Source organism: Hypanus sabinus, chromosome 30, assembly GCF_030144855.1.
Source record: "Hypanus sabinus isolate sHypSab1 chromosome 30, sHypSab1.hap1, whole genome shotgun sequence".
NCBI lineage: Eukaryota > Metazoa > Chordata > Chondrichthyes > Myliobatiformes > Dasyatidae > Hypanus > Hypanus sabinus.
Window position 1 is genome coordinate 10,590,268 of NC_082735.1, and position 25,625 is coordinate 10,615,892.

Sequence of the window (25,625 nt, forward strand, 5' to 3'; positions counted from 1 at the left end):
GAGCAACCAGTGCATATCACAAATCCTGGTTATGTGACCACTTCTGCCAGGCAGACAATCTCTGAAGAGTATTGGTAATGGCTGGGGTCAGCCATCTTGTAAAGACACTGGCCAGAAGAGGACAATGGCAATCCACTTCTGTAAAAAAACGTTTGCCAAGAGCAATCATGGTCATGAGATCAATATCACCCACATCATACAACACGGTACATAATGATGAAGATGAATCCAAACCATCTGCTGCCATCGTCTCTGAGATGGTTTTGATTTGAGAAATGCAAAGAGAGTGTTTCCAATTCAAATGCATATTATCAGTGGGCTACTGAGCCAAGCGTCAGTCTGAATCCACTGGGTTGGGTTAGTTGATGTACCAGACAGCAGGAAGGGTGCCAGAAATAACCAGAGTCAGCCAAGGCTGTAATCTGCTGAGCTTAGGAGGAAAGATCATGTCAGTGCCTATGAGCACTGGGCTTTGCACTGATGTCTTCCATTGCTGAATAACCCAGAAAGAGTAAGAATCCTGTTTCAAAGTAATTCACAGAGAATTAGGTGGAGGATTTCCATTCCAGCAAAGACATCTTTAGAGGGAGAACTGCGGAGTAATGAGAGTAGGAGACAAGGAACTGTCTAGAGCAGAAGTGGCCACCCTGTGAAACGAAGGGACATTGACCAGCAGGTTTGCATTACAGGGCACGTGGTGGTGAAGAAGAAGCTGAGATTGTGCGAGGTGGTCGTTTCATATAGCCCTGTGAGACCAGAACAACTGGAGCTCAGCGTGGGAGAAGTCATTGAGGTCCTCAGAGAGGTGAGATCTCATTTGCGATAAAATATTGATAGTGGTTGGTTGGATTTCTTCAAAGTTTATGGTAGTTTTACATTGACTTCTTTTCCATTCAGGGATGTAGTCACAGTCAGAGTACCACTAAGTTTAAAAAACAATGGGGTAACCAGTTAAAAAAAGAAGTTGCAATCTGTGGAGATTTTATGATTCTGCATCAAGGTCTCTTTTGTGGGACTTCTGCAGTTGTTTGCATGGTGAGGGAATGGGGGGGGGGGTGGTTGGTGCTTCTGCTGGCACGAATAGGAGGGGAAGGTGGGGTCAAAGTTTTGGCTGCTACTTGTGCGAGGGGGGGGGGGGTACTTTGGGGCTTCGATGTTCCTATCATTCATTCCATGGGGTTTTTTTTGTTTCGGGGACGTCTGTAAGGAGCAAGAAGTTCAGGTTGTATACCGCTTACATTCTCTGATATTAAATGGATTTTTGAACCTTTGCAGATGTTGTTGAATTGAAATGGAGTCAGATAGTAATGTAGAATTTGGAGCAGTGATTTGAACATTGCAAGCTCCTGAAAATGTTGGTTGGGGGATAACCATCAGCCAGGCTTCTTATCTCCTCTTCAGACAGCCGGATGGTCTAAATTCTCCTGAGAATGGAGCTTCCATTCCCATCTCGGTCAACAAATCTACAGTGATACTTAACCAAGCAAGAAACAGAAGCAGGAATAGGCCATTTGGCCCCTCACGCTTGCTCTCCCATTTCATAAGGTCATGGCTGATTGCTTACTGCAGTGCCATTTTACTGGGGACCACCCTGCATCCCATTTCCTTACTACTTAAAGATCTACTGCTCTGTCCAGACTGAGCACACATAGCTCTCTTGGGCAGAGAATTCCAAAAATTCATCACCTTCTGGTGAAGAAATTCCATCCTGTCTCGACCCTGAATGGCTGACTCCTATCTTTGTGACTCCAGCTTCTCGGCACCCCAGCCAGGACAAACGTCGTCCCCCTCTCAGCTCCCAGTGTTTGGTACAGTTCAATGAAATGATCTCACCTTCTTCTAAACATTAGAGCAGACTAGAGCTCCGTTGTATGTATTCTCTCCTCCCGGGATGACCTCAGTCCAGCATTGTGATATTGGTCGTCTCTCTGGATTAGGGTTTGAACCCTGGTCTGTCAACTCAGGGCTACAGAACTCCAAGTGGATCATAACTGATGATGTTTTACCTTATATGGGTGCTAAAAGGACTGATTTTCATATAAGAATATGATTTCAAAATGTTCTTATGGAGTAAGAACCACATTCCATGGCTACTTTATTTGGTCCATAAATGGAAGCTGCTGTGGTCTTCTGCTGCTGTTCCCATCCACTTCAAGGTTCGATGCGTTGTGTGTTCCAAGATGCCCTTCCGCAAAGCACTGCTGTGATTATTTGAGTTACTGTTAGCTTTCTGTCAGCTTCAGCCAGCCTGGCCTTTCTCCTCTGAACCCTCTCATTTCCATCCTGCTGCTCACTGGATTTTTGTTTTTGTTTTTTTTTTGCATCCTGCTCTCAACTCTAGCGACAGCTGAGCGTGAAAATCTCGGGAGATCAGCAGTTTCTGAGATACTCAAACCACCCCGCCTGGCACCAGCATCGTTCCATGGTCAGCGTCACTTAGGTCACATTTCTTCCCCGTTCTGATATTTGGTCAGAATAAAAACTGAACCTCTTGACCAAGTTTGCATGCTTTTATGTATTGAGTTGCTCTCACATGATTGGCTGATTAGATCTTTACATTAACCAGCAGCTGTACAGGTGTACCTAATAAAGTGGCCACTGAGTGACTATTTTGTTAGTAAATATACATTGGCTCATCTATAACTCCCAGTACCATATCTAAGAAACATTCATAAGACGAAAAATATCTTTGGGTGAGAAAAGAGACCACCAAGGTCTGGATATCTCTGCTGACCAATATTCTAGAATTCCCAACCAAATTTGATGGTGGGAACACCCTTGGACCCCAGGCCATAGTAGTTTGAAGGCAGAAGATCCTCCACTCCCTTCTCAGTACATCTCAATTTCTGTATCCTCTGATCTATTTTCCTCCCTTCACTCCGTAAGCAGCTCTCACATTATTGAACTGCGACTTTCCCAGTCGCTGCTCTCTGACTTCATCTCAATCCTCTTTTGCCCTTTAGGTTGAAAGTGGCTGGTGGCTGGGGAGAAAGAACGGAAAGATTGGATGTTTCCCATCCAATTTTGTTGTGGAAGTTGACCGGGCGGAAGGTAAGGTCTCAGGCCCCGAATGAAAACTTTTCCCACAGTGAAGTTTTGAGCTAATCTCGTTCATCATTTTAAATGGTGACACTCAGCTTCTGGTTCTCTATACTGATTACTACAATCCTCAACACATTCCTAATTAAATCTACAATATTCAATTACAGATGGACTGTCAACATTTCTGTGTGAATGAAATATCGGAATAAAACTTTAGAACATTGACAATCCAACTTAGGAACAGGCCCTTTGGCCCACGATACTGTGCCATGTTAATTAAAACAATAACTTAACTAATCCCTCCTGCCCCTTCAATGCCATATCTCTCCATTCTCCACACATTCATGTGCCTATCTTAGGAGCCTTTTAAATGCCTCTATCGCATTTGCCAACTCTACTACCCTGGCAGGACATTCCAGGCACCCACCATTCCCAGTGTAAAAAATCTGTCCCACACATCTCCTTGGAACTTCCACCCTCGCCCTAAACGCATGCCCTCTTCTATTAGACAGTCTGACCCTAGGCAAAATATGCCATTTCTCTGTCTATGCCACTAGCTAGAGTAGCTGTTGATCAAGAGATTAACTTAACCCCTAATATGAGGGGTGATTGATAAGGCAGGAGTCAATTTTAGAAAACCTAGCACATTTATTTTTCAACATAGTCCCCTCCTACATGTACACGCTTAGTCCAGCGGTCGTGGAGCATACGGGTCTCTTCTTTGTAGAAGTGGTCCACAGCAGGGCTGATTTATAAGTTCGTGGCCTAAGGTAGGAGATGAGTTATTAACTTTAAACTTCCTGCATTACCACTCAAGGAGTTGAACTGCACGTGCATGTAATGAGAGCGTCTTGGACCTCCGGGTGGTCCACAGCAGGGGTGATTGATAAGTTCATGGCCTAAGGTAGGAGAGGAGTTATACAGCTAGTACCCGAGTTAAGAACGTCCGACTTACAGACAACTCGTACTTACGAACCGAGGAAGGAGAACACCGTCCGCCATATTAAGTCGTTGCCGTTGACACTGTGTTGAGTGTGACTTTGTATTTGGCTTAACATTTTCTTAACAAGATTCACCCTGACCCCTCCCACCCCCACCCCCCCCCCCCCGTTCTGGTTGGCTGGTGGCGCAGTGAGATCAGCGCTGCGCTGGAGATCAGAGGTTCCCGAGTTCGATCCAGTGACAGACTGCTCCCATGCTGGGTTGATATCGATCCAGTGACTCCCATACGATCCGTGCCAGGTTGATGTCGAGCTAGCAACTCGACCTCGTAAAAAATAACACTGCCAGCTCCAGTTTAAATTCCCACGCAGAATATTGTGGGGGATCAAATACCCAAACCCAGCACAGCCCCCACTTGTCCCATTTAACCTGGCACAGTGCGGTGGACTTTAGGACCCGGGGAATGCAGCGTGGTGGTCCTTAGGACCCAGCGGACCTTGGGAGCCAGCGGAGCTCGGGACCTGCCACTCGCAGCGTTTCTGTTCCATTGATGGGAAGTGATTGCGATTGAAAATAAAGTGGAAATAATAAAGCGTTTTGAAAGAGGTGAAACACTATCGGTCTCTGGAAAAGTGTTAGGCTACAGTCAGTCAACAATCGGAACAATTTTAAAGAATAAAGGATAAAGTGAGAATAATGGAGCCCTGCCCCAATGAAAACTCCAATTATTACTAAGCAACGCAATGGCGCAGTGGTTTAATTATTGGAATACATACATTTCTTAAGTGTTTTATATGTATAAAAAGGTAAAATATATATTATATACTAAGACAACCGTTTTGACTAACTAACACTAAATAATACCGGATGTACTTGTTCCGACTTACGCACAAATCCGACTTAAAGATGGACTCAGGAATGGAACTCATTCGTAACCCGGGGATTGCCTGTACAGCTCTTGTTACATGCAAATGCAACTCAATTCTTTGAGTGAAAACGCAGAAAGTTTGAAGTTAATAACTCATCTCCTTCTACCTCAGGTCACAAACTTATCAATCACCCCATGCTGTGGACCACTTCTGGAGGTCCAAGACGCCAACTTCTACAAAGAAGGGATCCGTATGCTCCACGACCGCTGGACTAAGTGTGTAAATGTAGGAAAAATAAATGTACTAGGTTTTCTAAAATAGACTCCTCCTACCTTAGGCCACAAATTTATCAATCACCCCTTGCATATAGAGGTGGGCTCCCAATGTCTAGTGTTCCAGTGACTCTGAAGGCAAGAGTTGATGCAAAGGTTAGCTAATTTGACAGCTTTTCATCTTTGATATGGTTTGAATACCTCAGAAACTGCTGATCTTCTGGGATTTTCACGCTCAACAGTCTCTAGAGTTTAGAGTATAGTGTAGAAGACAAAAAAACATCCAGTGAGCATTGAATATTGAAGAGTTAATTAGGAATGTGTTGAGGGTTGTGTTTCTGATCTACTCCCAAACTTGGATCCCTAAGAGGAAGACCCATCGCCTACCCAGAAACCATGAGGTATGGACAATAAGTACTCGCTTAACACGAGAACAAATAGCAAATGACAAACAGTTAAAAGAAACCTGGTGGTTGCTCAGAAGAAGAAATCTTTCACATGAACCCATTTGATGTTGGGCAAGGATGAGCTGATTTGAGCTAAGGATACAGTGGTCCAGCTGCAGCAGTGAACCAGTGATCTCAATCACTGGAGTGACAACATGCCCAAGTTTACAGATAGGCTTTAAGGATGTTAGCAGTGGGCTGATGGAAGTTCAGTTCCTCCCTTGTTGGATCTGGAATTTCCTCCGCAGCATCTTTAAGAGAAACGAAATTACAGGCATTTTGACTGGAAGACTCAAGGTTTGTTCTTGTGATATATGTGTAAAACAGTAGAATAAATAGCAGCCAGCCAGTCAAGATAAACTGAGCAGAGGCAGGCAGCTTATTCAAATGACATCAAGTCAAGTTCATTGTCATTTAACTATATACATACAAACTGTCAAAGGAGACAATGTTTCTCTTAAGCTGGGTGCAACACACTCTAGTATAGATAACACATAACTTCTGAAAGTAAGGATGAAATCTACAGATGGATTAAATAAACAGACTGAAGTGCAGAAATTAAATATTGTAAGATTAACAGATTAACTAGTGACGCTTCGAGTGTGACGCAGCAGGGAGTTCAGAAGCCTAATGACCTGGGGGAAGAAACTGTTTCCCATTCTGACCGTTTTGTTTTTGTGAATCAGTCTCCTGATGAAGGGTCTCGTCCTGGAACGTTGACTGTACTCTTCTCCATAGATGCTGCCTGGCCTGCTGAGTTCCTCCAGCATTTTGTGTGTGCTGCTCGGGTTTCCAGCACCTGCAGGCTTTCTCTTGTTTGTGATCGTTTCAGGAGTAGCTGGAGGTTCTTCGAGGACAGCTCGGGGCAGCTGGTCTGAGGAGACAGTGTTCAGTTGTTCCTCCTCTTCGTGTTTCCCCATCAGGTTCCAGCAGGAAAGAGCAAGAAGGGCCAAGTTCAGACCTCTATGCAAACTTCCCACCGGATTCGGAAAAGATGCTGGTCAGTGGGACGGCTGGAGAATCAAAGGTACAGCAGCAGAGTCTTGGCATCCTTAGGCCTGTCCCACTCCTCTGGAGACATGGGTTCAAATCCCACCATGGCACCTGGAGAATTCAAATTCAGTCAACACGTAAACCATGAGTGAAGCTGTGCTCTCTAATGGCAGCCATAAATCTACCAGACTGTTGTCAGAAGCCATCTGGTTCACTAATCTCCCTCACAGAAAGAAACCTGATCTAGGTGTGACCCCACACTGGCAATTTGGTCGGCGGCCGTCCACTTCAGGGAAATTAGTGAACGGCAATAAATGCTGACATTTATTCCGCCAGAACAAGCAGGATCTCCCAGTGGCCACTCATTTTAATTCCACTTCCCATTTCCATTCCAATATGTCCATCCATGGCCTCCTCCACTGTCGCGATGAGGCCACACTCAGGTTGGAGGAAAAACACCTTATACTCTGTTTGAGTAGCCTCCAACCTGATGGCATGATCGTCGATTTCTCGAACTTCCTGAAATGTCTACTGCTGCCCCCCCCCACTCTTCTCCATTTCCCATCACCTTTTCCCTCTCTCATCTTATCTCCTTGCCCACCCATCACCTCCCTCTGGTGCACCTCCCCCTTTTTCTTTCTTCAATGGTCTTTCACCAATCAACTTCCTAGCTCTTTACTTCATCCCTCCTAATCCAAATCTCACCTATCACCTTGTGTTTCTCTCTCCTGTCTCCGCCCCCCCCCCCACCTTTTAAATCCACTCCTCAGCTTTTTTTTCTCCAGTCCCACTGAAGGGTTTTGGCCCAGAACGTTGACCGTGCTCCTTTCCATAGATGCTGCCTGGCCTGCTGAGTTCCTCCAGCCTTTTGTGTGTGTTGCTCGGATTTCCAGCATCTACAGACTTTCTTTTGTTTTCTGACATTGTCCCCCATCTCCACGCCCTGTGAGTGAATAAAAAAATGAGGGGTGATGACAGTCTCTGTGCTAAGTTACATTGTATTGCATTTCATGTCACAAATTGTGGATGTGTACCCAAGTTTTCATTAGAGTCATGCTAGAGAGAGACCCAGGTCATGATTCTGAGGTGGACTTGTACAGTCGGCCTCTCAGATAAATGTGCTGCTGAAGAATCTACTGAAGGTTTGCTGACGTCCTTGACATCGCATTAAAGACGGGATATCAGGGCCAAGGGGGAGTTGGACTCACGGCCACGAGCCCCAGCTGTGTTGCGCTGAAGCAGACCATGAAGGGTAACAGAGGTAAACCCTCAGTCAGGGTGGGGCGCGGCAAATCGTGAAGGCTAAAAATCACCCTCACCGGACTTCACCTGTCACCTGCCAGCTTGTGATCCTTCCCCTGCCCCCAGATTCGAATTCTAGCTTTCTCCCTCTTGTCCAGGCCCTTCCTTCTCGTCCTGGTGAAGGTTCTCAGCCCGGAGCATCGACTGTTTATTTCTCTCCATAGATGCTGCCTAACCTGCTGAGTTCCTCGAGAGTTTTGCATGTGCTGATCTGAATTCTCAGGTAATAGCCTCACCTATCTGAGGATATTACTAGAGAAACCCAAATACCCACTTACAAATGGAAATAGCCACAAAGCCCCCATGCCAGGTTCACATTGTATTTAGAACATAGAACACTCCAGCTCAGTACAAGCCCTTTGGCCCAAGGTGTTGTGACGACTTTTCAACTTACTCAAAGATCAATCTAACCTTTTCCTCCTACATAGTCCACCATTTTTCTATCATTCATGTTCCTATCTAAGAGTCTCTTAAATGCACCTAATGTGTCTGTCGCTACCACCACTCCTGGCAGCACGTTCCATACACTCACCGTTCTCTGTGTAAAAACTTTAGCTCTGACATCCCCCTTTACTTTCCTCCAAAACCTTAAAATCATGCCCCCTCACACTCGCCATTTCTGCCCTGGGTGCAAGTCTCTGGCTATCCACTCAATCAGTGCCTCTTCTCTTGTACACTTCTTCCATGTTACCTCTCAACCTCCTTCTCTCTAAAAAGAAAAGCCCTGCCTTGCTCAACTTTTCCTCATAAAGCCTGCGCCCTAATCCAGGCAGCATCCTGGCTAATCTCCTCTCTAATCCTTCCACGCCCTTCCTACACTGAACTGAACACAATATTCCAAGAGTGGTCTCACCAGGTTTTTAATAGAGCTGCAACATTACCCTGTGACTCTTGAACTCAATGCTTGAACTAATGAAGACAACACAGTATAACAACTTTCTTAACAACCCCATCATCTTGCCCAGCAACTGAGGGACCTGTGGGCATGGAGTTGAGGCTCCTTTTGTTCCTCCAAACTCCATTAACCCTGTATTCAGCTTCACTTAGCTACTGATTGAGAAATATGTGATATTGACTCTTAAGAAAAACATGTTACATAGCAGTAACAATACCCACTTTTCACAAACGGACATGCACAGCAATATTAAATGAAAACAATTTCACTCATCCCATCACAAACAAGAGAAAATCTGCAGATGCTAGAAATCCCCCGAGCAACACACACAAAATGCTGGAGGAACTCAGCAGGCCAAGCAGTACCTATGGGAAAGGGTATATTCGATATTTCAGGCCGAGGGCCTTCGGCCGTCCTGTCGAAGGGTCTCGGCCTGAAACGTTGACTGTGCTCTTTCCCAAAGATGCTGCCTGGCCTGCTGAGTTCCTCCAGCATTTTGTGTGTGTCTCCCATCCCATTCTCCGCCCTTCAGCCTGGAAGAAAGCACATTGGAGTCTCCTTGATATTGTAATTTTACCCTTGAGAGATAATCACTTCAAGCAAGAATCCCGTGTCAAGATATTTAGCATTTCTTTGGGATCTTTCACCAACCGTATTTCCAAGTGCTCTATGGACAACCTTTGAAATGAAATTGTCGTTGGAAATGCATTATAAGTGTCGAACCCAATTTGTACAGAAAAAAGTTCCTAATCAGCACTGGCACATTTCTTCAGAGATCTGTCCTATTCTTCTTTAAAATATACCTTGGGGTCTTTAACACATAGCTGAATGGCCCTTAGCGTAGTGTAAGATTTAAACATCGGTGATGGTACGGCATACCCTCAGTACCGAGTCTGAAGTGGGACTTGAACTCACATCGTTCTGATCACGTCGCGGAAAGATAAGGATTGCTAGTAGCACTTTAGAAAATCCTGGAAAGCTTCACCTTGGTCAAAATGCCTCCTTTTTTTTGCAGGAACCAGCTTTTGGATCAGCACATCCCCAAGAAAATGATGGATGCGTTGAAGAAACTGGACAGAAGATAGGTTGGTAGCTGGGGCCTTTGACCTTATGTGACGTAGCCAGGACCTTTGACCTTATGTGAAGTAGCCGGGACCTTTGACCTTATGTGAAGTAGCCGGGGCCTTTGACCTTATGTGAAGTAGCCAGGGCCTTTGACCTTATCTGAAAACTATACTTACACACTGGAAGGTGCTTCAAAATGAATGATTGGAGCCCAGGTATTTTGCTCTGAGTATTACCCAGGGTAGGATGAGAGATACTCCAGCTGGATTAGAGATGAGGTAGTGACTACTCACTCAACACAAGAACAGAGCCAAGCAAAGGCTACTTGTCATCAGAGGAGGAATGACTTGTGGGAAATCATGTGGGAATGGCTCGACGCCATAGCAGTGGATCTGAAACATTAGACAATGAGCCTGGCGATGTGGGGAGCAGAATGATAGTGAAACACTATTACCCCCCCCACCCCCCATCTCTCCCCCTCTCACCACCCTTCTTCAGCCACTCTCCTCCAGCTAAGTGACTGCAGCATCTGCTCCTGCCTCAGTACAGGTACAGGGGCACATTCTCCCGGCGCAGGTCACAACAACACTCCTCCCATTACACTCCATGAGTTCTCTGACACTGGGCAGCAGCTGGACATTACTGACAAAGGGCGACAGTCAGTTTGGGATTTTAGCAGTGGCTCGGCCAGAGTCTGATAACTTGCTGGGATCTCTCTGTGGAAGACACCAGGACATCAAAACATGCCCCATTGCGTTACCAGCCAGAAATTCACACTGGAGCCTCTAGGTGGTGCTATGGGAGAGGCTCATAGATGACCCTGACTAGGAAATATATCTATGTATAAATTCACATGCAGCACAGACTCAATGGACTGAATGGCCTCTTTCTCCGTTTGCCCCTGTAATTGCATACAAAATTATAAACTGATTTTCCACTTGATGATATATATTAAGGAAATGCTGGATTTGGAAATCACTTTATTGATTTCCTCTGAGTAGTTCTTTACTCTCTGGGTTTTAAATGTTGTACTCTAGGTCTAACTGACTGAGGATAGCAACATCCCCAAACCCAAACCTGTCCTTCATCATTGTTCCTATCTTTCTTTCTTTCTTTTTAAACCTTCTTATTAATTTTTAAACAAACATAAATGAAACATGAATACAATGAGTTTGAGAGTACATAGTTAATAGTTTAAGTAGGCATTCAAATATATAATAATCAATATATATAACCTCCCAAACTCATAGTATTTATGAACAAAAGAAATAAAAAAAAACAAAAAAAAGAGAAGAAAAAAAAAACACTAACCAACATGGGCCATTGCATAATGTCAAATATATACAGTAGTGCCAATAACTCCAAACCTCCTTCCAAATAATTAATAAAAGTGAGGTTTAGGAAAAGACAATTTAACTCATATGAAAATGTTGAATAAATGGTCTCCAGGTTTCTTCAAATTTAACTGAAGGATCAAAAACAACACTTCTAATTTTTTCTAAACTCAAACAAGAGATAGTTTGAGAAAACCACTGAAATATAGTTGGAGGATTAATTTCTTTCCAATTCAGTAAAATAGATCTTCTAGCCATTAATATAACAAATGCAATCATTCGTCGAGATGAGGAGGATAAACGACTATTATCCACCATTGGTAAACTGAAAATTGCAGTAATAGGATGTGGTTGAAAATTGATATTCAGAACTATTGAAATAATACTGAAAATATCTTTCCAATAATTTTGCAAACAAGGGCAAGACCAAAACATATGGGTCAATGAAGCAACATCAGAATGACATCTGTCACAGGTTGGATTAACATAAGAATAAAATCGAGCAAGTTTATCCTTAGACATATGAGCTCTATGTACAACCTTAAATTGTATTAGGGCATGTTTAGCACAAATAGAAGACAAATTGACTAATAGTAAAATTTTCTCCCACTGCTCAGTGGGTATAAGACAATGAAGTTCTTTTTCCCATTCCTTCTTAATTTTTTCTGATACTTCTGGCTGTATTTTCATGATCATTTTATAAATGACAGCTACTAAACCCTTTTGACAAGGATTCAGAGCTAAAATTCTTTCCGTAATGTCCAATGGACATAGTTTTGGAAAAGACTGTAATTCATTATACACAAAATTTCTAACTTGCAAATATCTAAAAAAATAAGTTTTAGGTATATTATATTTATTAGATAGCTGTTCAAAGGACATAAAGCTATCATCCAAAAACAGATCACGAAAACATGTTATACCTTTTGTTTTCCATAAAAGAAAAGCTTGATCCATAAAAGAGGGCCGAAAAAAAAGTTAGATATTATACAGCTTGATAAAATGAACTTATTTAAACCAAAAAATTTACAAAATTGAAACCAAATTCGCAATGTATATTTGACTATAGGATTAGTTATTTGTTTATTCAATTTAGATAAAGAGAAAGGAAGTGAAAATCCTAAAATTGAAAACAATGAAAAGTCTTGTACAGATTTACATTCCAAATTTACCCATTGTAGGCAAGCTGCTATAGTCAATTCTTGTGTCCAAAATATTAAATATCTTATATTAACTGTCCAATAGTAAAATCTCAAGTTTGGCAAAGCCAAACCGCCCTCCTTCTTAGGCTTCTGTAAATATTTTTTGCCTAGTCTAGGATTTTTATTCTGCCACAGATAAGAAGATATTTTGGAGTCAATAATATCAAAAAAAGATTTAGAAATAAAAATTGGTAATGCTTGAAATAAATATAAGAATTTGGGTAATACCATCATCTTAATAGCATTAATTCAACCAACCAATGTCAAAGATAGTGGAGACCACCTGGTAGGAAGTTGCTTAATTTGGTCAATTAAAGGTAAAAACTTTAAATAAATCTTTATGTTTTTTAGTAATTTTAATACTCAAATAAGTAAAATAATCTGTAACAACTTTAAATGGTAAATGTTTATAAATTGGAACTTGCATTTTTAATGGAAATAATTCGCTCTTAATAAAATTCAATTTATAACCAGAAAAGTTACTAAACTGAGCAAGCAAGGATGAAATAGCAGGAATAGATCTCTCAGGGTCAGATATGTATAGTAACAAATCATCAGTATATAATGATAACTTATACGTCCCCTCCCCATGAGTAATACCCAAAATATTTGGTGATTCACGAATGGCTATAGCCAAAGGTTCCAAAGCAATGTCAAATAGTAAAGGACTTAAAGGACAGTCTTGCCTTGTACCACGGAATCACTGAAAAAAAGTAGATCTTTGATTATTGGTAAAGACTGAAGCCAAGGTTTATAGCATATTAATTTAATCCATGATATAAATTTCAAACTAAAATTAAAATGCTGCAACATATTAAATAAATATGGCCATTCAACTCTATCAAATGCTTTTTCAGCATCTAAGGAAATGACACATTCTGGTATTTTGGGTGAAGGAGTATAAATAATATTAATTAATTTTCTAATGTTAAAAGATGAATAGCGGTTTTTAATAAATCCAGTCTGATCTTCAGAAATAATTTGAGGTAATATATTTTCTAATCTAGTAGCCAAAATTTTACTAAAAATCTTAAAATCCATATTCAGCAAGGATATAGGCCAATAGGATGCACATTCAATAGGGTCTTTATCTTTTTTAAGAATTAAAGAAATAGAGACTTCATAAAAAGATTGTGGCAATTTGCCTATAATTAAAGCATCTTTAAAAATTTTACAAAGCCAAGGAGAAAGTATAGAGGAAAAGGATTTAAAAAATTCTGCAGTATAACCATCTGGACCAGAAGCTTTACCGGAATTCATTGAAAAAATAGGCTTTTTTATTTCAGTTTCCGTAATAGGTGTATCTAGGAATACACTATCCTCTACTGTTAATTTTGGAATATTCAATTTCCTTAAAAATTCACCTATTATAGAAGAATCCTCAACAAATTCTGATTGATATAAGGAATTATAAAAATCTTGAAAGGCTTTATTTATCTCTCTATGGTCGATCGTCAGAGTGCCATCTCGTTCACAAATCCTAGTAATCTGTCGTTTAACCGAAGCAGTTTTCAATTGATTAGCCAATAATTTGCCAGACTTATCTCCATGTACATAAAACTGGGTTCTAGATTTAATTAACTGATTTTCAATCAAAGAGGATAATAACAAACTATGCTCCATTTGAAGTTCCACTTGTGCTTTATAAATTTCTTTGCTGGGGGTCACTGAATAAATCTTATCAATTGCTTTGATTTTATCAACCAATGTTAATATTTTAGAATTAGTTTGTTTCCTAACTCCAGCAGAGTATGAAATAATCTGTCCATGAATAAATGCTTTAAAAGAGTCCCATAAAATTCCACTAGAGATCTCTGCTGTAGAATTTGTTGAGAAAAACAAATCAATTTGTTGTTTAATAAAATTAACAAAGTCTAAGTCCTGCAATAGAATAGAGTTGAACCTCCAAGATTTAGCATTAATAGATGAATCCATTATCTTAATAGATAGCTTCAAAGGTGCATGGTCAGAAATGGTAATAGAGTCATATTTACAATCAATAACATCTGTAAATGGTGATCAATGAAAAAGTAATCAATTCTTGAATAATTATGATGAACATGAGTAAAGTATGAAAACTCTTTGTCATTGGGGTGTAAAAAACGCCAAATTTCAAAAATTGCTGAATCAGTCATAAAGGAATTAATAAGAGAGGCCGATTTATCTGGAAGAGCTTGAGTGGGCTTAGATCTATACATCGAAGGGTTTAAACAACCCTATCTTTCATCTCACAGCCAAGGGTCAGGCAGGATTTCACCCCTTTATACTCCAGGACTTGAGGTCAATAGACAGACTTACTGTTACCAATTTTACTACCAAAAAAATATCAAGCCACTATGAGTGGAAGCTGAGACGTCTTAAGGGTTACGGAGACATAGAGTCATAGAACACTACAACACAGAAACAGGCCCTTCAGCCCATCTAGTCCATGTCAGACTATTAATCTGCTTAGTCCCATTGACCTGCACCCGGACCATTGTCCTTCATAGCACTCCAATCCATGTACTTATCCAAATTTCTCTTCAATGTTCAAATAAAGCCCAAATCCACTACTTCCATTGGCAACTGGTTCCACACACTCATCACCTGCTGAGCTCCCCTCCATAATCCCCCTAACCCACTCATGCTTAACCCATGACCTCTAGTTTTAGTCTTACCCAATCTCTGTGGAAAGAGTCTGTCTGCATTTACCCTAATAATTTGTATACCTCTATCAAATATACCCTCATTCTCCTACACTCTAGGGAATAAACCCAGGTTGGTGGTCCCAAAGTGTAGCATCTTACGCTTGTCTGCATTAAATTCTATCTGCCATTTGCAACCCACTTCTCCAGCTAGTCCAGATCCTGCTGCAAGCTCTGATAGTCTTTCTGGCTGGCTACTACACCACCGATATTGGTGTCATCCCCAGATGTGCTGATCCAGTTCACTACATCACCATGCAGATCATAGATATAGATGCCAAACAAGGGACCAGGCACTGATCTCTTTCGCACGCTACTAGTCACAGGCCACCGGACAGAGAAGCAACCATCAATTACCACTCTCTGGTTTCTCACACAAAGCCAATGTCTGATCCAATTTACCACTTCATCCTGAATGCCAAGTGACCGAAATTTCTTGACTAACCTCCCATATGGGACGTTGTCAAATGCCTTGCTGAAGATCATGCCTTCATCAGCTTTCCTGGTAACACCCACTAAAAACTCTATAAGATTGGTTAGACATGATTTACCACGCACAAAGCCATGTTGTCTTTCCCTAATCAGTCCATGTTTATCCAAATACTTAGATATTCAGTCTTTTAGAATACCTTTTAATAACTTACTCACTGCTGATGTCAGGCTCAGTGGCCTATAATTACCTAACTTATTCTTAGACCCTTTCTTAAGCAACGGAACAACATCAGCTATCCTCCAAATCCCCCAGCACCCAACCTACTGCTAAGGGAATTTTAAATACCCCTGCTAGGGCTCCTGCAATTTCTCCACTAGACCCACAAGATCCGAGGGAAGACCTTGTCAGGCCCTGGGGATTAATCCACCCTAATTTGCCACAAGACAGCAAACACCTCCTCCTCAGTAATCTATGTATGGTCCATGCTGTTTTGACTCAGTTCTGTAGACAGTGTGTCCATTTCCCCAGTAAATACAGATGCAAAAAAAAACCCATTTAGGATCTGCCCCACCTCTTTTGGCTCCATACAGAAATGACCACTCTGATCTTCAAGAGGGACGTTTTTGCCCCTTGCAATCTTTTTGCTCTTAATACATACGTAGACACCCTTGGGATTCCCCTTCTCCTTGTCTACTAGAGCAACCTCATGGCGTCTTTTAGCCCTGCTGATTTCCTTCAAGTGCCTCTTGCATTTCCATAAGAGCATAAGACACGGGAGCAGAAATAGGCCATTTGACCTATTGAGTCTGCTCCACCATTTCATCATGGCTGATGCATTTCCCTCTCAACCCCACTCTCCTGCCTTCTTCCCATATCCCTTTACGCCATGAGCAATCATGTGTTCAGTTTTGGGTCTCCAAATTTGAGGAAGGACATTCTTGCTATTGAGGGAGTGCAGCGTAGGTTCATGAGGTTGATTCACGGGATGGCGGGACTGTCATATGTTGAAAGATTGGAGCGACTGAGCTTGTATACACTGGAATTTAGAAGGATGAGAGGGGATCTGATTGAAACATATAAGATTATTAAGGGATTGGACACGCCAGAGGCAGGAAACATGTTCCTGATGTTAGGGGTGTCCAGAACCAGAGGCCACAGTTTAAGAATAAGGGGTAGGCCATTTAGAATGGAGTTCAGGAAAAGCTTTTTCACCCAGAGAGTTGTGGATCTATGGAATGCTCTGCCTCAGAAGGCAGTGGAGGCCAATTCTCTGGATGCTTTCAAGAAAGAGTTAGATAGAGCTCTTAAAAATAGCGGTGTCAAGGGATATGGGGAGAAGGCAGGAATGGGGTACTGATTGTGGATGATCAGCCATGATCACATTGAATGGCGGTGCTGGCTCGAAGGGCCGAATGGCCTACTCCTGCACCTACTGTCTATTGTTAATCAAGAACCTGCCAACCTCTACCTTAAATGCACCCGGTGACCTGGCCTCCACAGCTGCCTGTGGCAACGAATTTCACAAATTCACCACCCTCTGGCTAAAGAAAACCCTTCTCATCTCTCCTCTAAATGGATGCCCCTCTACTTTGACGCCGTGCCCTCTGGTCCTAGTCTCCCACACCAAAGGAGACATCATCTTCACATTCACTCTGTCCAGGCCTTTCAAAATTCGATAGGTTTCAATGAGATCTTCCCTCGTTCTTCTAAATTCCAGTGCGTACAAGCCCAGAGCCTTCAATTACTGCTCATATGGTAACCCTTTAATTCCTGGAGTCATTCTCATGAGCCTCCTCTGAACCCTGTCAAACGTCAGCACATCATTTCTTAAATAAGGGGCCCGAAACAGCTCACAATATTTGGAGCAAGGCCTCACAAGTGCCTCATACAGCCTCAGCATTAATCCCCTTGAAACGAATGCTAACATTGCATTGGCCTTCCTCACTATTGATTCAACCTGCAGACTATCGTTTAGGGAATCCTGTACAAGGACTCACAAGCCCCTTTGGACCTTGGATTTTAGAATTTTCTCCCTGCTTGGAAAATAGACTATGCTTTTATTCCTTCTACCAAAGTGCATGACCATACACCTCTTTATATTATGTTCCATCTGCCGCCTCTTTGCCCATTCTCCTAACCTGTCCAAGTCCTTCTGCAGCCTCTCTGCTTCCTCAACTCCTGTGTCCCGTGAAGAGTTTGTCATGCCTTGCAAGTATGCAGAGGAAAACATACACAAAAATCCATGTATTGGCACGATCAAAGTTTGTAATCTTCATTCTGGTCCCTACAGAATACACAGAGGACCCCCGATCTGCACCATGTCTTTAGGCTGGTGTTGCATTTCTAGGATTTTCAACAAGGTGCTCTCACCAAAGCTGCAGTGGCTTTATGGAGCCTATCTCTGTAAATCCTGGGGAATTAATCGAATATGACTGTCTTACAGCTCCCAACTGACCACTCCTGCCAGTCACAAGTCCCTGACCCATCCTGCACACAGCAAGCTTTGCACAGGAAGTGCTGGAGGAACTCAGCATGTCAGAGTGAAGGGTCTCAACCCGAAACATCAACTTTGCCTTTTCCTCCATAGATCTTACCTGACCCGCCGAGTTCCTGCAGCATTTAGTGTTTGTTGCTCAAGATTGCCAGCATCTGAAGAATTGCTTGTTTCACTACTCACACTGAGCTGCCAACCTGATCTGACAGCCCCACGAGCACCAATCACACCCTTCACTATCAATAACCTGACATGGCAGTTGACCTTCACCCCAACCCTTCCACCCTTCTGTCACCCTTCTGCCTCCCTGAAGGCTCCCTGGGCCCAGATCGCCGTACGAAGAGAGGCTGACGACTACCGAGCACTGAGCCCGCTCTGGGAAACTCTGTTTCAATGGGTTATCATTCCTTTCAGCCAAGGAATACTACGAGGCCGTGTCTGACTATCATGCAGGGGCCGAGGATGAACTCAGTCTGCACAAAGGAGATGTTATCCTTGTGTTAGAAAAGGTAATCACTCTCTCTGTACGTCTTACAAAATCTTCAAGGAAATGCATTGCATATAATCTCAAAATGAAAGGAAAATGCACATCTGAGGTCAGATATTCCCTCAAAAACATTTTCTCATATTTGGGTAGCATAATGGTTGGTGCACACACAAAATGCTGGTTTCACTTGTCACCTGCCACCTCCTACTTCTCCCTCCCTCCCTCCCCTCACCTTCTTACTCTTGATTTCTCATCTTCCTTTCAGAATCAGAATCAGGTTGTTATCACCGGCACATGACGTGAAATTTGTTAACTTAGCAGCAGCAGTTCAATGCAATACATAATCTAGCAGAGAGAGAGAGAGAAAGAGAGAGAGAAAAAATAATAAATAAAGTAAAATATGATAATACATAAACAAGTAAATCAATTATGTATATTGAATAGATTATTTAAAAATTTACAACAAAAGAAATACTGTATATTAAGAAAGTGAGGTAGTGTCCAAAGCTTCAAAGTCAATTCAGGAATCAGATGGCAGAGGGGAAGAAACTGTTCCTGAATCGCTGAGTGTGTGCCTTCAGGCTTCTGTATCTCCTACCTGATGGTAACAGTGAGAAAAGGGCATGTCCTGAGTGCTGGAGGTCTTTAATAATGGACATTGCCTTTCTGAGACATCACTCCCTAAAGATGTCTTGGGTACTCCAGTCCTGACGAAGGGTCTCGACCAGAAACGTCAACTGTTTACTCTTTTCCATAGACGCTGCCTGGCCTGCTCAGTTCCTCCAGCATTTTGTGTGTTGCCTTGGATTTCCAACATCTGCAGATGCTCTTGTGTTGGTGGTTAACGCAATTGCTTTACAGCACCAGCGATCTCTGATCGGGGTTCGATTCCTGCCACTGTCTGTAAGGAGTTTGTATGTTCTCTTCGTGACTGCGTGGGTTTCCTCTGGGTGCTCTAGTTTCCTTCCACAGTCCAAAGGCATTCAGTTGGGGTTAGTGAGTTGTGAGCATACTATGCGTGGCATCACGTGGGCTGCCCCCAGCACATCACAAAGCAACGCCAGCAGTACAGTTCACCATGTGTTTCAAGGTAATCGATGAACTACAGGTGTGACGAATAAAGCCGATCTTTCTTCTAATCTTGATGGGAGAGAACTTCCCATTAAGGTGAAGGGAAGCAATCCATTGTTAGATTTTGTAGAGGTTTTAGGGCAGGTGAAGTAATGCCACTGCTGCCGAGTAGCCCCATCAAAAACAACTTGTACGTAAGAAACAATCACAGTGCTGGAGGAACTCAGTAGGTTGAGCAATCACAGTGGAGGAAAAGGGAACTGCTATTGATTCAGAACAAAACCCTGCATTCTGACTCATGGAGTTTGAAGAAATGAAAATGTAATTGGAAGCCAAACCGCGGCACAAGAACAAAAACGGAAAGTGCTGGAAATGCTCAGCAGGTCAGACAGCATCAGCGGAGAGAGAAACAGTTGGCGTTTTGGGTCATGGACCCTTCTTCAGAAGTGGGATTGCACGCGGATGAGAATGAAGACCAAGGATTGAATTAGAGAAGGTTTTTAAAAGAAGTTTCCCAGAAAAGGCAATTTTTAAAATGCAATTTCCCAGGAAAGGCCAGGTGTTCTTTAAATGCAGTTTTCTGGGAAAGGCAGGGTGTTTGGAAACATGGAAACTAGTTGCCTGTGGTGAATTATGGAGAAAAGAAAGAAGGGTTAAGAAACAGCCCAGATGAAGAATGCTTCAGATAAGATGTTGCAGAGGCGAGGAAGATTGCAATAGAGGGATTTGTACATAAAGAGAAGAGCACGGTATGTTCATGAATGGAAAAGCCTACAAAAAATAGAGGATATAGCCCAAGCCATCACAAGAAAAGCCCTCCCCATCATTGAGTCCAACTCCAGGGAGCACTGCCACAAGAAAGGATTATCCATCATGGGGCCCCCACCATCCAGGCCATGTTCTCTTGTCACTGCTGCAGTCAGGAAGAAGGTACGGGAGCCCTAGGTCACTGTCATTGGTCTACAACGATCAGGATCCTGAACTAGCTTGAAGAACTTCACTCAGCTCCTCAGTGAGCTGATTCCTCAACCTGTTGATGCACTTTCAAGGACTCTGCAGCCCAAGTCCTCAGATTTATTTATTCTTGTATTTGCTTTCTTTTGATTGTTTGTCGGTCTTAGTGTGTAGTTCTTCATTGATTCTGTTGTATATCTTTGTTCTACTGTGAATGCCTGCTAGAAAATGAATCTCAGGGTAGTAGATCATGACATATATGTACTTCGATAATAAATTTACTTTGAACTTTGAACTGTGAAATTTGAAACCTGCCTGGAGCCAGCAAAGAGTCAGAGGGAATGTTTAGGTGTGAGTGCGGGAATGTTGGATAAGCTGAGTTTGTAGCGGATGGAATAAGGGCATTCTAGTGACACTGAAGGTGTGGTGATACGTTTTCAAGGGCCTCAGGGATATTTGAGATGCAGGGAACATCCTGCTGGTGAGCAGGGGAACTGGATGCCTCATTGTTGCTGCTGTGGGAGTTCAGGGTGTGCGGTGACCAGCACCTGCTGCCGAAGCTTATCGAAGCATACACCACCCGGGCAATGCCATCCATTGAACGCAGCAGCATCACTAGCGGCCTGGAGTTCCACAGCCTATTCAACACCTGAAAACTTCTCAAGAGCTTCAACGAGACAAAGGCACTGAGCCGAAGTATGAGACACAATGGTGTGTGGCTTAGCTGACTGATTTCAATTTTATAGTTTCACGGTTTAATTTTGGAAGTAGTTGCAAACACAACGGAAACCCATGCTCATGGGATAGGTTAAGAATTTTAGCATTTCGGGCAGGGAAAGTCTGACAAAAAATGGAGGCAAAAGAGACCACAGATGCTGGAATCTGGAGTAAAATCAAACTGCAGGGTCTTGACCCAAACCGTTGGCCATTCCTTCACCTCCCCACTCCCCACAGATACCGCTTGATCCACTGAGCAGGCGCTATCTCAGCCATATTTGGTTTATTGAGCCATAACCAAAAAGCATTTACTATACAAGACCTGACGGTAACCTGCCAGGTGAGGGCTGATCTGTCGCCTCTCATCATATTCTCACCTAAACTTCAATTTATGATCATTAACAGGACACAGGGGAAGAAGGCTGGTGGGAAGGATATGTGAATGGAAACGAGGGGCTATTTCCTGACAACTACGTGGTCCCTTATGCAGGCACAAAAGCGGTGAGTGTCTTTCTGCCTGTTTTTGTGGAATGCCTGGAAACCTCACTAGAGTCAGCCTAAACCCTTAGGATCAGGTTTATTATCACTGGCATATATCGAGAAGTTTATTGTTTTTGCAGTACAGCACAATGCATAAAAATATTTAAAGTTACTATAAGAAATATGGAAAAAGCTTGAGGGTCAAAAGAGAGGAAAATTGTGAGGTAGTGGACTCGTGAGCTGTTGAGAAATCCGATGGTGGAGGGGAAGGAGGGTCCCTGGATTGAAGCACTGATGCAAAGGAACACTGCAGAAGGCTTAGAGGGATGCGACTAAGAGAATGATGGAAAGTGAATGGTAGAGAATTGGACCTTGCAAAAGTTTAGATGCTGTATGCCCACTTGCATGTGGCAGAACAAAGTATCATCACTGTTTTTGAATGGTGATCCCTACCTTCCACCCTCCAGCCCCCGCCGTCATATTTTTACAACAGAAGCACAAGAGACTGCAGATATTGGAATCTTGAACAAAAACCAAACTGTATGCCCAGGAGCATCTGTGGCAGCAAACCTGTGGTTGACATTTTGAGTTGAGACCATACACCAGGACAGAAGGAAGATGGCCGGTATAAAGGGCTGAGAGGGCGGGGTGAGATATGGGCTGGTAGGTGATAGGTGGAGCCTGGTGAGGTAACAGGATGATGGACAGATGGAGCCAGGTGGGCAGGAATGATGAACCAAGGGTGAAGAAACCCAGGTAGGTGGGTTTGCTTTCCACAGACACTATTCTCTGCATGACTCTCTAGTCTGTTCATCCCTCCCCACCCACTCTTCCCGTCTCCTGCAACCTGTCCCTACATCTCCTCCCTTCCCGCCCCTCCAGCTGAGGCAGAGATTCACAAGCACCTCCTCCAACCAGGTCTATTACATTTGCTAAATAATAATAGATGACTGTTTGGTAATATTCTGGTTTGCTGCCAGTGACTTGCCATGTTCCTCAGAGATGTGTGTTGGGTCCTTTTAAATTTCATGTTTACGAACTGGATAACGGAATTGACAGTTTTGTGGCCATGTTTGCGGATGATACAGAGATAGGTGGAAGGGCAGGTAGTGTTGAGGAAGAAGGAAGTCTGCAAAAAGACTTGCACAGATTGGGAGAATGGGCAAAGAAGTGGCAGATGCAGGGAAGTGCATGCTCATGCACTTTGGTAGAAGGTAGAATGCATAAAGGCACAGAACTTCTTCTAAGTGGGAGACAATTCAGAAAGTAGGGAATCAGAGGTACTTGGCAGTCCTCATGCAGGATCCCCTAAAGGTTAAATTGCAGGTTGAGTGTTGTACAGAAGGCAAATGCATTTATTTAGCATTCATTTTGTGAAGACTAGAACATAAAAGCAAGTTTGTGATTCTGAGGCTACATAATGCATTGGCCAGACCACACTTGGTGTATTGCAAGTAGTTTTGGGGTACGTTATCCAAGAAAGGATGTGCTGGCATTGAAGAGGGTCCAGAGGAGGTCCATGAGAATGATAGGGTTAACAACTGAGGAGCATTTGCTGGTTCTGGACCGTACTCTGGGATGGAGGTTAGCAAAATGCAGGGGGAAGGGGTGATCTCATTGAAACTTAACAAATACTGAAAGGCCTAGGTAGAGTGGACGTGGAGAGGATGTTTCCTGTAGTGGGTGAGCCTAGGACTAGAGGTCACAGCCTTAGAATACATGGACATCTATTTAGAACAGAGATGAGGAGGAATTTCTTTATCCAGAGGTGGTGAATCTGTGGAATTCATTGCCATAGATGGCTTTGGAAGCCGTAATTGGGTATATTGAGGTTGATAAATTCTTGATTATTGAGGGTGTCAAAGGTTAAGAGGAGAAGGCAGGAGAATGGGTTGAGAGAGAAAAATAAATTAGCCACGCTGGAATGACAGGGAAGACTTGATGAGCTGAATAGTCTAATTTTGCTCCACTGCTTTATTCTCTATGGTAACTATGTGCACATCATTTCAACCCCCCTTCCCATTTTGACACCGATATGTCAGTCCATGGCCTTCTCCTTGACAAGGGTAAGACAAAACACAAACTAGAACAACAATATGTCATATTCCAATCAGGAAGCCTAGGCCCTATGGTCTGAATGTTGTGTTTGCCAACTTCAGTATTAGAAACAAAGTTAGTGAACTTGTGGCACAGATCAGTACCAAGGCATATGATTTAGTGGCCATTACAGAAACCTGGTTGCAAGGTGGAGAGGACTGGGGAATTAAACATCCAAGGGTATCAGGTAATACAGAAAGATAGGCAGGAAGGCAAAGGAGGTGGGATGGCACTTTCAATTAAGGATGAGATCAGGTTGATTGTGAGAGATGGTATAAGATCTACGGATTAGAATATTGAGTCCATCTAGGTAGAGATTAAGAATAGTAAAGGGCAAAAATCACTGGTGGGAGTTGTCTATAGGCCACCTAATAAAAATATTGCAGTGGCAGAGGCGATTAACCAAGAAATAACTGAGGCTTGTAAAAACGGAACGGCAGTTGTCATGGGGGATTTTAACCTCCACATAGATTGGGTGAATCAGGTTCTGTGATGCATCCGTGATGGCTTTCTTGAGCAGCAGGTTAGTGAACCTACAAGGAAAGTACTACCTTAGATCTAGTCCTGTGCAATGAGACAGGTAAGATTAACAATCTTGTAATCAGGGATCCTCTTGGAAAGAGAGATCATAGTATGATTGAATTTTGCATACAGATGGAGGATGAAATAGTTAGATCTGAAACTAGTGTATTATGCTTGAACAAGGGAGATTACAACAGGATGAGGAAGGAGTTGGCTAATGTGGATTGGGAGCACAGGCTATTTGGTAGGACAGTGGAATACTTTCAAAGAGATTTTTCACAGTGCTCAACAAAACCATATTCCAGTCAAAAGTAAGGACAGTAAGTGTGGGGAGAGCCAGCATTGGATAACTAAGGAAATAAAAGATAGTATCAAATTAAAAGCTCATGTGTACAAAGTCGCAAAGCGTAGTGGGAGACTGGAGGGTTGGGAAAACTTTAAAAAGCAACGGAGAACAACTAAACAAGAAATAAGGAAAGGGAAGATAGAGTATGAAAGTAAATTAGCACAAATATAAAAACAGATAGCAAAAGTTTGTATAAATATATAAAGCGGAAGAGAGTGGCTAAAGTCAATGTAGCTCCCTTGGAAGCTGAGAAGGGGAAATTGATATTGGATGATAAGGAAATGGCTGAGGCATTGAACGACTATTTTGTGTTGGTCTTCACGGTGGAGGACACGTCTAATATGCCAAAGAAGGATGTTATGGGCGAAATGGGAGGTGAGGACCTCGATAAAATCACTGTCACTAAAGAGATAGTGATGAGCAAACTAGAGGGCCTGAAGGTAGATAAGTCCCCTGGTCCTGATGGGATGCATCCCTAGGTGCTGAGGGAATTGGCGGAGGTTATAGTAGATGCGTTGGTAATCATTTAACAAAACTCTCTAGTCTCTGGGCAGGCCCTGGCCGATTGGAAGACAGCAAATGTCACGCCACTTTTTAAAAAAGGACGTAGGCAAAAGATGGGCAACTATAGGCCAGCGACACACGCAGAAAGCTGGTGGAACACAGCAGGCCAGGCAACATCTATAGGACGAAGGGTATCAGCCCAAAATGTCGACAGTGCTTTTCTCTATAGATGCTGCCTGGCCTGCTACGTTCCACCAGCATTTTGTATGTGTTGCTTGAATTTCCAGCATCTACAGATTTCCTCGCGTTTGCAACTATAGGCCAGTTAGCTTAACATCTGTAGTCGGGAAAATGCATGAAGCTGTCGTTAAGGAAGAAATAGCGAAACATCTAGAAAGGAATGGTTCCATTAGACAGATGCAGCATGGATTCAGAAAGGGCAGGTCCTGTTTGACAAACTTACTGGAGTTCTTT

The 25,625-nt window shown here is 42.8% G+C and overlaps 1 protein-coding gene across 1 annotated transcript in view; it reads left to right on the top strand.

Annotated features, from left to right (window-relative positions):
• The window catches only part of LOC132383326 (CD2-associated protein-like), a 128,474-nt gene that overhangs the window by 17,238 nt on the left and 85,611 nt on the right, over positions 1 to 25,625 (top strand). Inside the window, exons 2-7 of the mRNA XM_059954229.1 lie at positions 690 to 805; positions 2,964 to 3,051; positions 6,495 to 6,598; positions 9,777 to 9,846; positions 18,388 to 18,482; positions 21,608 to 21,703. Of these exons, the coding sequence (XP_059810212.1) occupies positions 690 to 805; positions 2,964 to 3,051; positions 6,495 to 6,598; positions 9,777 to 9,846; positions 18,388 to 18,482; positions 21,608 to 21,703 (569 nt within the window). The remainder of the gene's footprint in view (positions 1 to 689; positions 806 to 2,963; positions 3,052 to 6,494; positions 6,599 to 9,776; positions 9,847 to 18,387; positions 18,483 to 21,607; positions 21,704 to 25,625) is intronic.